We start from the raw sequence: 14,389 nt of genomic DNA, 5'->3' as shown, positions 1-14,389 counted from the left end.
TGCCTGCCTTCTGAGACGTCTGAACGTCTGTAGCATTGTCTGCCGGACTCATGTTCAGATGGCATATTCATGTAAATGTGAAACAGCCATCGCTGTCACATAAAACTGTCGAATAATAACTGTCCTTGAAAGATTTGCCACACAGGCAAATGGACATGTGTATATTTATAAATATGTAGATATACATGTATGTATATAGCTGAGGCCAGGAGAGCGTGATTTATGTAATAACCAGTCTCTGCTACATTTGATCAAAAACCGAGAGAACATATTTAATGGTGTCATTGGTACAGGGAGTTAAGTGTTTCAGTTTCTGTTCCTGCCTTTCCTCTCTGGGCCGAGGCCTGTGCTTCACCGTGGAGAGCGTCGGTTGGTCCTGATATGACTTGAGAACCAGGCAGGTCCTGCTCCCCTATATTGAGATGGAGCACGGAGCTTATTATATGCCTCGGCTCCTCTACGCTCGATAGAACAGAAATAGCTTTTTCATGGCGGGTGTACTTCTGGAGATGCGGCCACCTTTCAGAGACATTATCTGTCAGTCTGCAGAGTGATGGTCGCCAGGGCCGGAGCGCGGCTGCATTGTAACCTGCCGGAGGGGAGGAGGGAGGGAAAGCTGCACTGAGCTCACACCTCACCCGCTTCTGTCTGGACAGGAGGACGGCCCTGTTAAGGAGTTAGGCTTGGCCATGCAGCTCCTGAGGAACTGCCTCTATCAACACAAGGAAGGTAAAGTAAGTAGTGCGTCTTGGGTTTCCATGGTGGTGTAACCTCTCTAGGAGACAGCGTGGGCGGGAAAGGGGAAAAGGCTTGTTTTAGATGCACAGCTGAGTGTCCCTGGACTCTGTACTCTTGGCATCTTTGCACCTTGTGTGGTGGCGGCTCTTGCTCATGGCTGTATTTTCGCTTCATCACTGGGACTTGGAGTTCGGGCGGCTCGGACAGACAGACAACTTACTTCAAAGTAGTTTGATGGGATTTAAGTATTTGTACATTTCATTGAAATCCCCCTTGTATGAGCTTTTTACTCAGATTAGAGGTGTCATCTATTAAACTTCAGATCCCTTGTGCTGCATGGTGTCGTCATGACTGGATGCATTAATATTGCTCCTGACCAGGGGACGCTCCGGGGTGCTCCAGCCAGGCCTGCTTATGTGGATGTAGATGCTGCTGGTTTGGGCCCCAGTTATAAACACAGTGCTCACACTTGGACACACTAGCACCTGTAAGGATGTAAGCTGGAGCATTTCTACATTTCCAAGTTGTCGATACGGAGTAGACCCAAAGGGGAATATTAAGATTACCCTTGAGTATAAATACAGTCCCATGGGGCAAAGATTCCTAATTTCTTTTTCTGTTCCAACTTACCCGGGGTGTAGGACACACCCCATTGCTGTTGGTCACTCTTGTGGTAATTCACTGATTGACCCACCCTCCCCCATCCCATTTCTGTATACGTGTAACACTGAGGAGTTTCATTCTGGGACTCGGTCACGGTGACTGGGAGGTGGTAAATGGATTAAACAGTGGGCAAGGTTAGAGCAGGGATGGTAGTGGTCCAGGCAGGAGATGACGAGACCCCAGCGGGGCATGTGAAGGCTGAAGGAGGGGGAGGAGTCGATCCAAGATGAGGGCGGGAGAGGTAGAGGGGCTCCAAACTCTAGTTTGGTGCAAGAGTGCTGCGCAGAGCAAGCGAAAGTGAGAGAGCCTCACGTTCGGGTCTGACACGTTTGCACAAAGTTATGGTGTTTGTAGCCGTGACTATTGTTGAAATTTCTCAAGAGTGTAGAGTGAAGTCCAGGTCATATCCTTGGAAAATACAATTAAGAGAAGGCAGAAAACAGTGGGAAGGGATTGCTGAGAGCTTGGAGGCGATCCAGGCTAGCATGGCTCCGAGGAAGGAAAGAAGAAGTCGTAGGTGAGGCCTTGGTAACTGCAGAGGTGGGCGTGGCCTTCCGGGCACCATCCGGACAGAAAATATATGGAAGGAACCTGAAAACTAAATAGGAGGTGCGCAGTGGCAGCAACGAGGGTGTTCTTCCTAGAGGCTTGGTCATGAGAACACTGTTACAGTTCAGGACACGTAGCTTTTCATTAAAGGAAGTCAGTATGTATGTTTGTTTCTCTGTAAACTGCTCGAATGTAAACAGGAAATCAGATTGGGGCTAGTTATTAACGAGACAGGAAGAAAGGAGCCAATCGATGGGTCAAGGGCCCTGAGGGCCAGGCAGCTGTGATCCAGACAGACACAGATGGATGTGTCAGCCCCCAGCACAGGTACCACCGGTCCTCACTGCCGCAGGACGGACGAGGGGACAGACACACAGATGAGCTGTGTGGACAAAATGCCGAGCGAAGAGGGAGCTGAGCTGCTCGTTGCTGCCCCGGCTGTGAAACTGAGCAAGGTCACCTGCTGCAGCCATAGGGCTGTGTCCTGTCCAAGCTCAAGGAAGAGGGGAGCACGGGGCATGGCTGGGAGCAGCATTGGGAACAACTCCCCGCTCTCCTGCCCTGACGCTGCATAAAGTTCTGTAGGGTGTGTGTACTGATAGGAACGCCCGCGTGTGTGCCCGCAGGTCCGCAAGTGCCTTCTGATTCCTGTTCATTTAAAATGGCTGCATTTACTGCAAATAGTTATATGTTACCTATAGTATTTTTCCCAATGGTAACTGATCTTCATAACAAAAACTAAACTCCAAGTTACTTAAGGATGTATTGATTTAACATGGTATTTTGACTGACTTTTACTATGCTCAGGTGATTTAAAACCAGTAATCTCACACTGATTGATCTTTTTCTCTCTCTCTCCATGTATCAGATCTGTGCACACACATTCACACCCAGGGGGTGGGGGGAGGGCGGGAGGGAGAACTCGAGTAGATCAGAGTGTTTACTTAACCAGAAAATACTGTTTCCTAACCACATCAGAGCACTTACAGCTTAGTGTTGTGAGATAGCACTGTCCTGCTTCCCTAGTGTGTGCAAAGCTGTTTTTCTGCACTTCTTACCGAAGGCGTAGATCCTGGCCATCCTGGTGTGGAAGGAAGGGACCTCCCGATGCTGGCCAGGCTCACAGGGCAGGCCTGGGGTGGGGACTTCAATGCCAGCTCCCCCTAATCAGAACAGAGATAAATTTGGTTTTTGTCCCCTTATGTTGGTGATGATTGTTCTGGATTTGATTTAATTTTACATTTCCTAATTCAGACTAATGCTGTCCTTACTTCCTTTCCTCAACAGGAGGCAGCTCTGGAGGCTCACCTTGTCCCAGTCCTGCACTCCCTCTGGCCTTGGCTTTTGATGGATGATTCATTGATGCAAATTGCCCTGCAGCTACTTTGTGTCTATACTGCAAATTTTCCAAAGGGTAAGCGGAGCCAGTACTGCCTTTCAGTGACACGGTATACTAAAATGCTGATCTTATGTAATGTTGCTGGGGTGGACTGGAAAAACAGTACATAGTTTTGAAGTGTTTCCTACTTATTGGGGGTGTGTTGGTTATAGGCACACTTTCTTGTAGGTATCTTGATAGCAGACAGGTATGTTTGTATGTTTGTGAGATAAGAAGTCATTACACAGCTTAGAGAACAGAGAGGGAGAAACTGGCCTGATCATATCAGTGGGAAAGTGAATTTAATCAGAAAATTGAGAGAGTGAAAGCAACACCAGTAAAGGTTAAATCTTTTGTAGCTTCGAGAGCTGGACATTGGCATGATGAAAGGTAGTTCTAGGTACAGTTGGTTTGGTGATGGTACCACTGTGCCTCCTCTTTCGTTCATTCATTGGACAGGCGTTTTATTGAGGGCCTGCTATGGGCCATGCGTTTTTAGAAGCCAGCAGCTGAGGGTGAGCCTGGACAGGTAGCGGTGATTTGAGCAGAGATGAGCAGGTGTGAAGAGACTCAGTTTCCCGTTGGAAACTCAGGGTCACAGATGTGAGGTTTAGCTGTCAGCAAGTGCATGTGCTTTCTGCTCTCAGCATTCAGCAGCTCGGCAGCTGGGCTCTCCAAGTAGCAGAAGGTACACAGAGAAAGGACCGGAGCTCAGACAGGTCAGAGCCCATGCAGTCAGCACCCAGGGCCGAGAGGAGCTCCCTCCTTGATCGTCTGACCGGCCTCAGCCCCTCTCTGGAGCCTCCCTGTCCAGAGTCCACGCAGCCTGTCAGTGGCCAGCACAGACTGACCTAAGCAGACCTCAGGCTTCTGCACTCTCACTGTGACGTGTGGAGTGTTGCATCTCTGTCTCCTCTCCCTGGCCTGTCCTTCCTCACCTCAGTGCCCAGGGAAGTCAGGAGGAAAAGAGAATCAGTTGCTAAATATTGAGCAAAAAGCATTCACTTTAATACCAATCATTTGAAACTATTATCTGCGTTACCTTTATACTTAAAATTGATGTAACTAACTACCAGAATGTGATTAGTTCACTAAATTGAGGAAGAGACTCTTCTCCTGTCTGATTTGCTTCGCAGTGGAATTGCACCCTGGGTGAGATTTGAGTCGCAGTCACGGACACAGCGGTGCTCGGACGCTGCTGTGAAGTGCGAACCTGAAGGAGCCCTGTGTTTATTCGGTTTACCTGCAGAACGAGTTTGCCTCTGTTCTGCTTACACGTAGTTCAGCCTCCCCACGTTAACTAACCCTGGTTTATGTTGCGGGACAGTCAGAGGTGGTTCCAGTTCCTCTGATGACCTTTCTCCCTTGATAACTCCCACGTGGTTGTGTAACTTACTGAGAAGGCACGAGAGTAGAGAGCGAGCTGGTGCCACTGCTGGCTCTTGCTGCTTGTGCGCTGCGTGACCGTGAGCAAGTTGCCGACCCCCCCGAGCTGGTACCTTCACCCAGCATCCCTGGCTGCTGCATTTGTCCTGTTCTCCGCTCCAGAATTATTGTGCTACTTTTTTTCTTTTCTTCCATAAAATAGACCAAGTTACCTCCCATTTCTACCATTCTGCTCCTGTTTACTTAGATGTCTTATTGAGGAGCTGTTTAAAAAGCCTGTTATGCTTTTTGTATTCTCTAAAGTAAAACAAACCTAGTGTTTTAAGCACTGCAGTGCAGTCCCGAGGCCCCTAGTGAGGGCAGCAGCACACCGGGCTGGCCGTGGACCCCAGCACCTGCTGCAGCGCCGATGGGCAGTCCGCGGGCGCAGGGCCGGTCACTCAGTAGACTGATGCACTCCGCCTCTGAGGCGGTCCTAACTGAGCAGCGAAACCAAGGAGACATGGTGACAAGCTGTTATTTTTAAGGTTGCAGTTCTCTTTGCTGGTCAAGTTCTGGACAGTTTCCTGTTCCGGCTGTGTCCAGAGGAGCCCCCGGCAGCTCCCTGATTCTGTGCATCCTGAAGTTGGCCTCCCAGGTGCCTCTTGAGAACAATGCAGTCCAGCAGACCCTCTTCATGTTCCTGTCAAACCTGGCCTTGTCTCATGACTGCAAGGGAGTGATTCAGAAAGTGAGTACTTAACCCTTCCCATCACAGAAAAGGTGGGAAAACAACCCTGCCATCAAGGACATGCTGAGTTGAACACTCAGCTTCCAGGGTTAATTTATTCTGCTCTCAGACATTTTAATTTAAAGGGTTGTAAAAAGGTTTAAGAGTTCACTTTGCTTTTAAAGCGAGTTGATAGTCGATACATGGAAAAGTGACAGAAACTAGAATATGACCAAATTGTTTCCAGGCACACAGGCAGGAAACAAGGTAGGAAGGCCCAAGTGCAGTGTGAATGCCAGTCTCAGGTCTGAGGTGTGGCTTTGAGCTGGAGACTTACTCTTTAAGATCCACTTTCTTCATTTCAAAAATTATTAGGTTAAACCATATCTAAGGCATCTGCAGCTCTCAGTCTGTGATTAAGCATCTGTTGCTATCGGTGTAATGAGACTGTGTGAGGTGCAGTTGACCTCGTCATTTCTCTGCTGCCGTCAGTGGTAGGAACCCAGACACTCGTAGCCTCCCTCCCTGCCTCAGCTGCAGGCGTTAGGAAGTGTGGCTGGTGCTGTGCATAGGTGAGATTGTCAGGTGCCCCCTTTCTCTCTGCATGGCATGCTTCTGCACTTCCACCTGGTGTGGGAACCTGTTAAAAAGCATCGGTGGGCCCAGCAGAAAGGCGGAGCTCCCGCAGCCTATTTCCAGTCTGAAGCACTGCCATATACTTTACCACTGTCGTCAGCCCCGGTCGCCACTGTCACAGCAGAATCTAACTGGATGGGACTCGGGACGAATGTAAAAAGCACTGATTTGGGCTGACAGCTGAGACGTAGGTGGAGTGAGGGTGCATGCAGTCAGCGTGCATGTGGTTCCCAGAGTTCTTGGAGCTGGGGCGATGCTAGTATCTCTGTAGCTCATCCCATCCTCACACTGAGTCCTTTTACATAAAACTGTTAGATTTATTTTGTAGATTCGAGCCATTGTCAGTATTCAGGTGCAGGAGAACCAGGAAACAAGCCCGAGTAGCTTGTTAAACTGGGAGAGAGGTGAGACCTGGGCAGTTACGGTAGTTAAGTGACCACATTCCTGCTCCTTGGTCACCTGGGCACCTGGCCGTGTCTCCACACTGCCCTGGGCTGCTTCATGTGTTACTTTCATTCACTCTCTCTCTCTCTCTGCATATAGATTATTCCAGACAGTAAGTTACTGCCTTTCACACAGTGAAGTGTGAGCTGGGGTTTTGTGGAAGGGGTTCTATTGGGGGGTTGGAATGACTTACACTTGGAGCAATCGCACGTTCTCGTCTGCAAGTTTACTAGAGTGACATTAGCCTGAGAAATCTGTGAAGAGAAGCAGCGGAGTGGACAGAACATGGGCTGCACCACAGAGTTTAGCTCACAGGTAGCTCTGAGGATCAGGTATCCCCAGTCCTCCCAGAATTGTTAGCTGGTAGTCAGGACCGGTGTGGGTGGTGGTGTTTTTAATTTTAAAGTTTTTATTTATTTTTAGTTTATTTTTTATTAAGGTGTAGTTGACATGCAGTGTTGTGTTAGTTTCGGGGCTAGACACAGTGACTTGACGTTTAAGTAACCTAGGATGTGATCGCCAGAATCAGTGTGGGCCCGTCTGTCCCGTACAGTTACTACGATGGTGCCGACTGTGCTCTCTGCCCTGTACCTTGCACCCCGGGGCCTTCTGGTTTTATAACTGGAAGCTGTGCCTCTTAGTCCCTCCCCCTCTCCACCCACCCCCGGCCCTCCCCTCTGGCAGCCGTCAGTGGGTTTTGATCCTTTCCCTCCCCATAGGATAGCTTTCAGTGAGTAGAAAAATTGCCAGAAAGAGTAAACGCAGGAGGCCTGAAGCAACCCCCAAACCGAAATATCAGTCCTGAATCATGGAGTTGACCGTAACTGCTTTATCCATCAGGAAAGAATTACTAAGAATTCAAGTTTGAGCAGTTTTGCTCTCCTTAACTTGTTCACTCATACCTGGAAACAGTGTAGGTGGAGTATTTGGAAGTGGTTGAGGAAGGAAACGTTAAAGCTGGGGAAAAATGCAGAATGCTAGCTAATGGGTCTCTGTGGGACCGGGAGAAGAATGCAGACTCAGGAAGAAAGTAATGTTCTCTGTTTCCCGCAGACTAACTTCTTGCAGAACTTCCTGTCTCTCACGTTGCCGAAAGGAGGGAGTCAGCGTCTCAGCGGCCTGACTGTTCTCTGGCTGAGGCTGCTCCTGAATGTGTCCTGTGCAGAGGATGGGCAGCAGATGATCCTGCGGCTGGACGGCGGCCTGGACTTGCTGGCGGAGATGGGCAAGTTCAAGCACCGGCGCGGCCCTTGCCTGCCTCTCCTCATTTTCCATAACATTTGCTTCAGCCCCACCAACAAGCCCAAGATCCTTGCCAATGGTGCGTAGTCCACTCTGTACATCACACGCATGCACATGCACAACACACAGACGTCCATTTACACGTGTGGTGGCTCATAGCATATTCCATTCAGATTGAAACACAAAATGGTTTTGCAAGTTATTTGCCAGGTGTTCATTCAGCCCCCGCTGTGTTCTCGGCACAGAGGGAAGCAGCAGCTGGGGGATGGAGACCAGGAGGTGATTGTCTGATTTCTCCCTGCTCGTCTGTAGTACCTGGAGTTGGGCATGTGCCGGCAGCTCTGGGTGAATATCGATGATTGAGATCCTGAGCGGGCAGGGGAGGCGAGTGCTGGGAGCAGTTGGAAAGATTTGAAACAGAAACGGAAAGGCCTGTTTTTGTAACCGTGTGCTCTTTCCATGAGGAGCATGAACTTAGTAGGGGGGGGAGTTTTATTAGGAGATGTTGTGTCATCATGAAAAGAGGGAGAAAAGGGGGGCTCTAGACCCCGCACACCACGCACGTGCTCCCTCAGCGTAACGGGCGCTTCTTGGCCCCGCTTCCTCATCTCTGAAATGAGCCCCCTTTCCTGGTTTTGGTAAAAGTCAGTTTATAGACACGCAGAGGGCCTGGAACTGTGTGTGGTTCATGGCAGATGCTCTCGTTTCCCTTCACGTTTCCCACGTAATCTCTCCCTGGGGTGTTTCTCTATGAAACGGAGTTTCCCGAGCGGGTGGGAATGATGCTTGCACTCCGCGTGTGTGCAGCTGCTGTTGTTTCCTGGTGGTGATTCCTGAACCTGGAAACGCAGAGGAGGCTCTCAGAAGCTCAGTCTGTCAGCTTTGAACTGGTTTGCAGCACTTGTTGATTTTCATGGTGCAGATACTCTTACTGTAGGTGGTTTCAGGCTCCCAGCATGACACCCCTGTACTTAAAATCGTATCATTAAGAGGAAAAGTAATAAATATTCAGAACCCCTTACTTCTTAATTACTTAACTGTATCTTACTATGTAGTCTCTTGAAGTTATTTACATGTTAATGTGGGAATTCACTTCATACCTATTTGTTAGGCTTACAAATGTTTTATGTGCTTTTTTAAAAAACTGGTTGATATACAGCATTAGTTTCAGGTTTACGTGCATTTTGTATGCATGTTATATTTCACAATAAAATGTGTTTTTAAAAATATCGATCCACTTGCATTATCAGAAGGGGCAGCACATTATTGACCTGTATGTGTACTTTATTAAAGCATTTTCCGAGCTAGTAACTGTGAAAGGAGTTAGGATAAGCCTGTCTGATCATGGGCGGTGCACCTGAGTGTTGGCACCACGTGTAACAACATCTCTTGATGATACTCAGGTGGATACACCGTTCGATGACATGCCCCAAGAGCATGAGCTGCTACCGGTCACTTCCCAGGACGGACGCGATCAGATAACTGTTGATACAGGCTAGTTATGGGGGTCATGATACAGGAGAAGCAGGGGACCACGGAGCGAGCTCACTTTATGGAGCAGCTGCTTTTTTTTTCTATAAGACTTTAAATTCTTTAAAATTTCTTTAAAACCCCTATATAGAATCACTGAAACAGCATTTTTGTTTGCTTTAAATTATGGAATCTTTCATCCAACTGGTATTTATTGAGCCCCTAGAATACAGGGGCCCCGTGGTTGGAATATCAGCAGTGAGCGGGCAGACTTCGCCCTCGGCCACACTGCTCTGTAATGAGATGTGTCCAGCAGGTGGGGTGTGGCCAGTGCATAGAGCCCCCAGGAACAGTGTCTCAGGACTTTAAAGTCACAAGCTGTAGAGGAAAAGTGATTCAGTGTAACATGTAGGAATAAGTAATAAAACGGCCTCATGCATTGTCTGAGACACCCTGGCACCAACTTCCCTGCATCTTCACCTAGAGCCAGTAGCTGCTGCAGATAATTCTGGGTCTTGACTCCATCTTCTGGCTGGCTGTGCAAAAAAGGGGCCTGTCTTCGTGGGTCGATCTGCCTTTAAATCACTTTTCCTCTGACACACATCCACACAAGCAGTCCTCTAGGATGTCTAGTCTTTTTGTAAAAGGCTTAACTCATGGTTTTTCTTCATTATTTTATAGCAGCCCATGCTATTGATATGTTCCTACAACAGTCTTTATAATTTATCACTAGCAACCTGTTTCCCTGCCACCAAAATGTGCACTGTAATTGAAGAGCTCATTAATACGACTCACTGTGTAAGTGCTACTTCTCCACTGTTGTCCTTAAATGAATGTGCCATTGTTGAGTTAGGGCCAAAAATATGGGGCCTCTGCTGCTGCCCTGGCTGCTCCTGGCTGCTCTGTCTGTGTGTGGAAACTGTTACGTGGCGTGAAAGATCCTTTTTGCTATAGTCTAGCAATAGTAGCTCTGCACTCTGATGGGAGAGCAGGCTACCTGACTAGTCTAAGGTAAGAACAGTGCTGTGTCTGGGACTGAGCTTTTTTTATGTCTTTATTATTAGAGAAAGTCGTTGGCATGCTAGCCGCCTGTCTGGAAAGCGAGAGCCAAAGTGCCCAGAGGATCGGAGCAGCCGCGCTGTGGGCTCTGATTCACAACTACCAGAAGGTCAGTGTTCAGTCTCTGTCACACCCGGGGGCGGACACCAGCCTCTCTGGCAGCAGGCTGTCAGGAGGGTTGGCACGAGCAGAGCAAGCTCAGACCCCAGCGAGCATGTGGCCCGGGGGTGCCTCCACAGCTAGGAAAAGTCACTGCAGGTCCTCCTCCCCTCCTCATCTCAGCAGCCGCCTCATCCCAGAAGTGTCTCCCTTTTGAGTGAATTTTCCCTGTTACTATAGGGTGATTTGCCCTCTTGGTGCGATGTTGTTAGAGATTATTTCTGCTAAACGACGTGTCAAGGAAAAAGACATCTTGAAACAAAACCAAGTAACGGAGTTTTATCCAGAGTGGGGTCTCCCTTTCTCAGGTGTGCATGGTCACTGAGTTTAGGAGTGAGCTCAGCTCCCAGGTTCCAGCACAGGCCTCCGGGGGGCAGGCGGTGGGGACTCGCGCCTGCTCGCTCTGGCCTCTGGCCTGTCTTTCAGCTCAGTCATCTCACTCCTGAGGGAAATGCCTGTGTGGCCAGTTAAATAGTGGCTGAGTGACAGTGTGAGCATAGACGCCCATCCCCACAGGCTCTCTCTGCGGTTGTCCCTTATCTGGGCATGATCTTCCAGCTGGCTGGTGTCCGTGCCCACGAGGACTGAGGCTGCTGCTCTGCCTCTCCCAGTGTGTCCCCAGGGCCCAGCACAGGATCTGACGCTGTCGTCTTAGTAGATATTTGCTATACTTGATCTGAAACTTCAGGTCTGAGGGAATTCGAAGGGAGAAGGGGTGGGAGGAGGGAGCAGGAACAGGAACAGGAGAGAAGGCACCGGTTGGCGGGGAGGGATGTGGCGCCACCACGATGGCCTGTGCTAGTATCTAATTCTCCAGCTCTGTTACTACTCTGTAATGTCCTGGTTACTGCTGTGGTCAGAACGGCAGTGAGGATCGGATCCTGATCCCAAACACGTGGAAACAAATCTAATTCACGGACTGTTCCATGTTATCTCCAGGCAAAAACAACTTTGAAAAATCCATCAATAAAAAGAAGAGTGGATGAAGCATATTCCTTAGCAAAGAAAAGTAAGTTTCATTGTGAGAGATTGCCCTTGAACTTGAAGCGATTAAGTTAATTCTGTGATGAATGAAATACTTGGACAGTTCGCAGCAAAATAACTGTTTCCTGCATCAGTGTTTCACAGTGATGTTTGAGGAGCTTTTGGTCAAAGTGTTGTACAGTTTGCTGGCATTTGGTCCGTGCTTTTCTTTGTGACATTTTTAAAATGATGAAATAAGATGGTTTTTTAGGACATGTCTGTGATCGTTCTCCAAGTCATCTTTTTCTTATACAAAACTTTGCTGGTGGCCACGGCTGTGCTCAAGTGTGTTAAGTGATAAGAACAGGGCTCAGTTAGAATTGACTGTGAACAGAAAACTGATCTGACTTTGGGAGCTGAATCAGTCTCCAAAAATAGACCCCATTGCCTGGTGCCGGCCAGTCCTGCGACGAGATCAGGACACTGGGGGGTGGGGGGGCCTTCCATTTAAAGTGCGTTTTCACTTTAATGATGCAGGTAACATGAGTGTTGTTCTGTGACCACGTGTCTTCCCCATGTTTTTATAGTCTGATGTTTTATAACTGGCTCGTGGGTGTTTTGTTTTTGTTTTGTTTCTAGCTGTGCCCATGAACTCCTGGAGGTCCTGGGTACTTCAGTTACTGTCAGTGTTTCGGTGTTAGGAGGGTGGTGCACGGAAAGGACAGGGCATTCCTGTGGGAGGCAGGAAATGGATCCCTTGTGGAGGTGCAGTGCTTTTGGTTTCACTCTTTGGCTAAACCGTTAATTAAAAGTAAATATAAATTCTGTAACTTCCTCATTCTTTTACAATGTGGAATATCCTAATGCGAGTATGCCAAAGAACTGAGTACAGCTCTGCCTCATGTACCCTGTGCCTGTGTGCCCGCTCTGGGTTGGTGCTCGGTTCCGGCAGCTGGCTCCTCCAGCCTCTCATGTTTCTCAGCTTTTCCAGACCCAGAAGAAAGCCCCCTGAATGCCTATTATTTGAAGTGTCTTGAGAACCTTGTGCAGCAGCTGACCTCCTGAGGACCCGGACACTCCGCCCGCAGCTACGGTGGCTGGACAGGTGGGCAGGTGTGGAGCCAGCTGTGCACAGCTATGGCCCGAGGACAAGGGAGCCCTCTGTGAGGGGTGATGCCTTTCTTCCTGACGGACACTGAGTGATGTCCAGCTCTGTCCCTTCATCTCCCAGCTGCTCTAGGTTAAGAGCAGCCGACTAGCAGAGGACTGAGAAAAGGCGTAGAACATGCTGGGGACACAAACATTTCCATCTTTCTATGCAACTTGCTTTGTAAAAATCCTATTTAACAGTTATTTAATAAAACAAATGTTTCTAGAAACTGAAAATTGACTGATAATTGCTGCCTGCAGGCTTAATCAGGGTCATGAATACACATTTTAGGAATGAGAAGGCATCGTATTCTGATTTCCTTTTTAAAAAACATTTTTTTACATGATATTTGATTCTTGTCAAAAGAAATCCTTATCTTTCAAACCTTTGTATTGTCCAGAATATATGCATTGGTGAAGGGATATGTGTGTGTAAATGTGTGTAATTTTGTGAGTAGCTTTTTTCTGCAGTCTTTAGTGATATTAACTCCTTTCCATGTGATTTGTAAATGTTATATTTTACTCTTTTTATCTTTCAACTTGTGAAATGCTGTGTAATAACGAGGGAAGAAGTAGTTTATGGTCATGTAGGCCTTGGTTCAAATTCCAGCTGAGCCCAAAACACCACGAAGGGCAAAGACTGAAAGTCCGTTGGGAGCAAGTCCCGTCGAGCACTTGGTGACGTGCCCCTTCCCTGGTGGGAGTCGCCGACTCAGTTTAAATCCTTGTCAGTTCAGGTACTAGTCACTTTCAGCAGGGTCCCAACACGTTTAAAAGTAAGGGGAGAAAATTGTGTGTAAGAAATGAGAAATAAAAGCTGTGTGTGTGTACATACATGTGTGTACATGTACATGCACACGCAGATACACACATTCATTTAGGGAAAAGTTTCTATTTGAATTATGGTTAACAGGAAAAAAGTTATGTGTTCAGTGCTGAAGTAGAAGCAGGTAAGTTTGTAGTGTTTGCACATCGCTGATTAGAGAGGACAAGTAGAGTTAGGAACTTGGAAGTTTCTGGGCAGCCCAAGTTCATTTGGAGCAAAATTCAACAATTTATAAGTGACTCCGTGTTACCAGTTCTTTGCCAAGAACTCAGCTTAGTTCTTATAGAAATAATTATTTTTCATCTCACTTCTGTCATTAACATTTGACCAAATTTTATAATTCCTGTCACAAGTCCATGTGGCACAGATGCTTTAGGAGCAGGTACACTCGGGTCTCAGTCAGCCCGGCCCTTGCCTCATGGAGGCCAGAGGGGGGCCTCTGCTGGGGGAGTGTCCACCCATCCTGCCCGTGGGATCTGTCCTTTCTAGGAGGGGGGAGAAGTGTTAAATCTCAGCAAATCCACCTGTGGTGTCCCACTCGAGAGGCTATATCCCACTGTGAGCTTTGAAGGTTTCCTGCAACTCTGAAGCTATTCTGGTTTGTGTCTGTAGTTAGTCCTGGCCTGGCTCCCTGTTCTTAGGAACGAAGACCGCAGGGGACACGTGTGCTTGCTGGGACGTTACTCTCAGCGCCCTTTCCTTCTCACGCCCCGGCTGCTCATCCTGCCCTTCCTCTCCCACCCCTGTGACTTCAGTCTTGAACTTTCCCCACCCACCTCCACATTTCCATCTCCGTCCGAGCTTTCAAAGGCCGGCGTGAAATGTCACTTTCCCCAGGACACTGCGGCAGCCTGCCCAGCTGGGAGGCAGTTCTTCTCTGAGTTTCGTGTGGAAACTCTGCTCAGTTTAGGTCTCTTCTTTAAGCTTTTATGTCACTCACGCCTCTTCCCCTGCGTTGTGCTGATTTGCATGTAGTCATTCCCACCGTCGGCTTGACATGACTTGTGCTTGAACCTGT

General features: G+C 48.3%; 1 protein-coding gene across 1 annotated transcript in view; it reads left to right on the top strand.

Moving 5' to 3' along the window:
- RTTN (rotatin) overlaps positions 1-12,782 on the top strand; it is an 84,675-nt gene extending 71,893 nt beyond the window's left edge. Inside the window, exons 42-48 of the mRNA XM_087818902.1 lie at positions 657-734; positions 3,238-3,364; positions 5,242-5,444; positions 7,557-7,824; positions 10,280-10,383; positions 11,373-11,442; positions 12,379-12,782. Coding sequence (XP_087675028.1) covers positions 657-734; positions 3,238-3,364; positions 5,242-5,444; positions 7,557-7,824; positions 10,280-10,383; positions 11,373-11,442; positions 12,379-12,461 — 933 coding nt within the window. The 3' untranslated portion in view covers positions 12,462-12,782. The remainder of the gene's footprint in view (positions 1-656; positions 735-3,237; positions 3,365-5,241; positions 5,445-7,556; positions 7,825-10,279; positions 10,384-11,372; positions 11,443-12,378) is intronic.
- Positions 12,783-14,389: the final 1,607 nt, after the last annotated feature.

The sequence above is a fragment of the Miniopterus natalensis genome, chromosome 7 (genome assembly GCF_054644295.1).
Source record: "Miniopterus natalensis isolate mMinNat1 chromosome 7, mMinNat1.hap1, whole genome shotgun sequence".
NCBI classification, from domain to species: domain Eukaryota; kingdom Metazoa; phylum Chordata; class Mammalia; order Chiroptera; family Miniopteridae; genus Miniopterus; species Miniopterus natalensis.
Note: the sequence above shows the minus strand (reverse complement) of the source record. Positions and strands in the feature narration are given on the sequence as shown.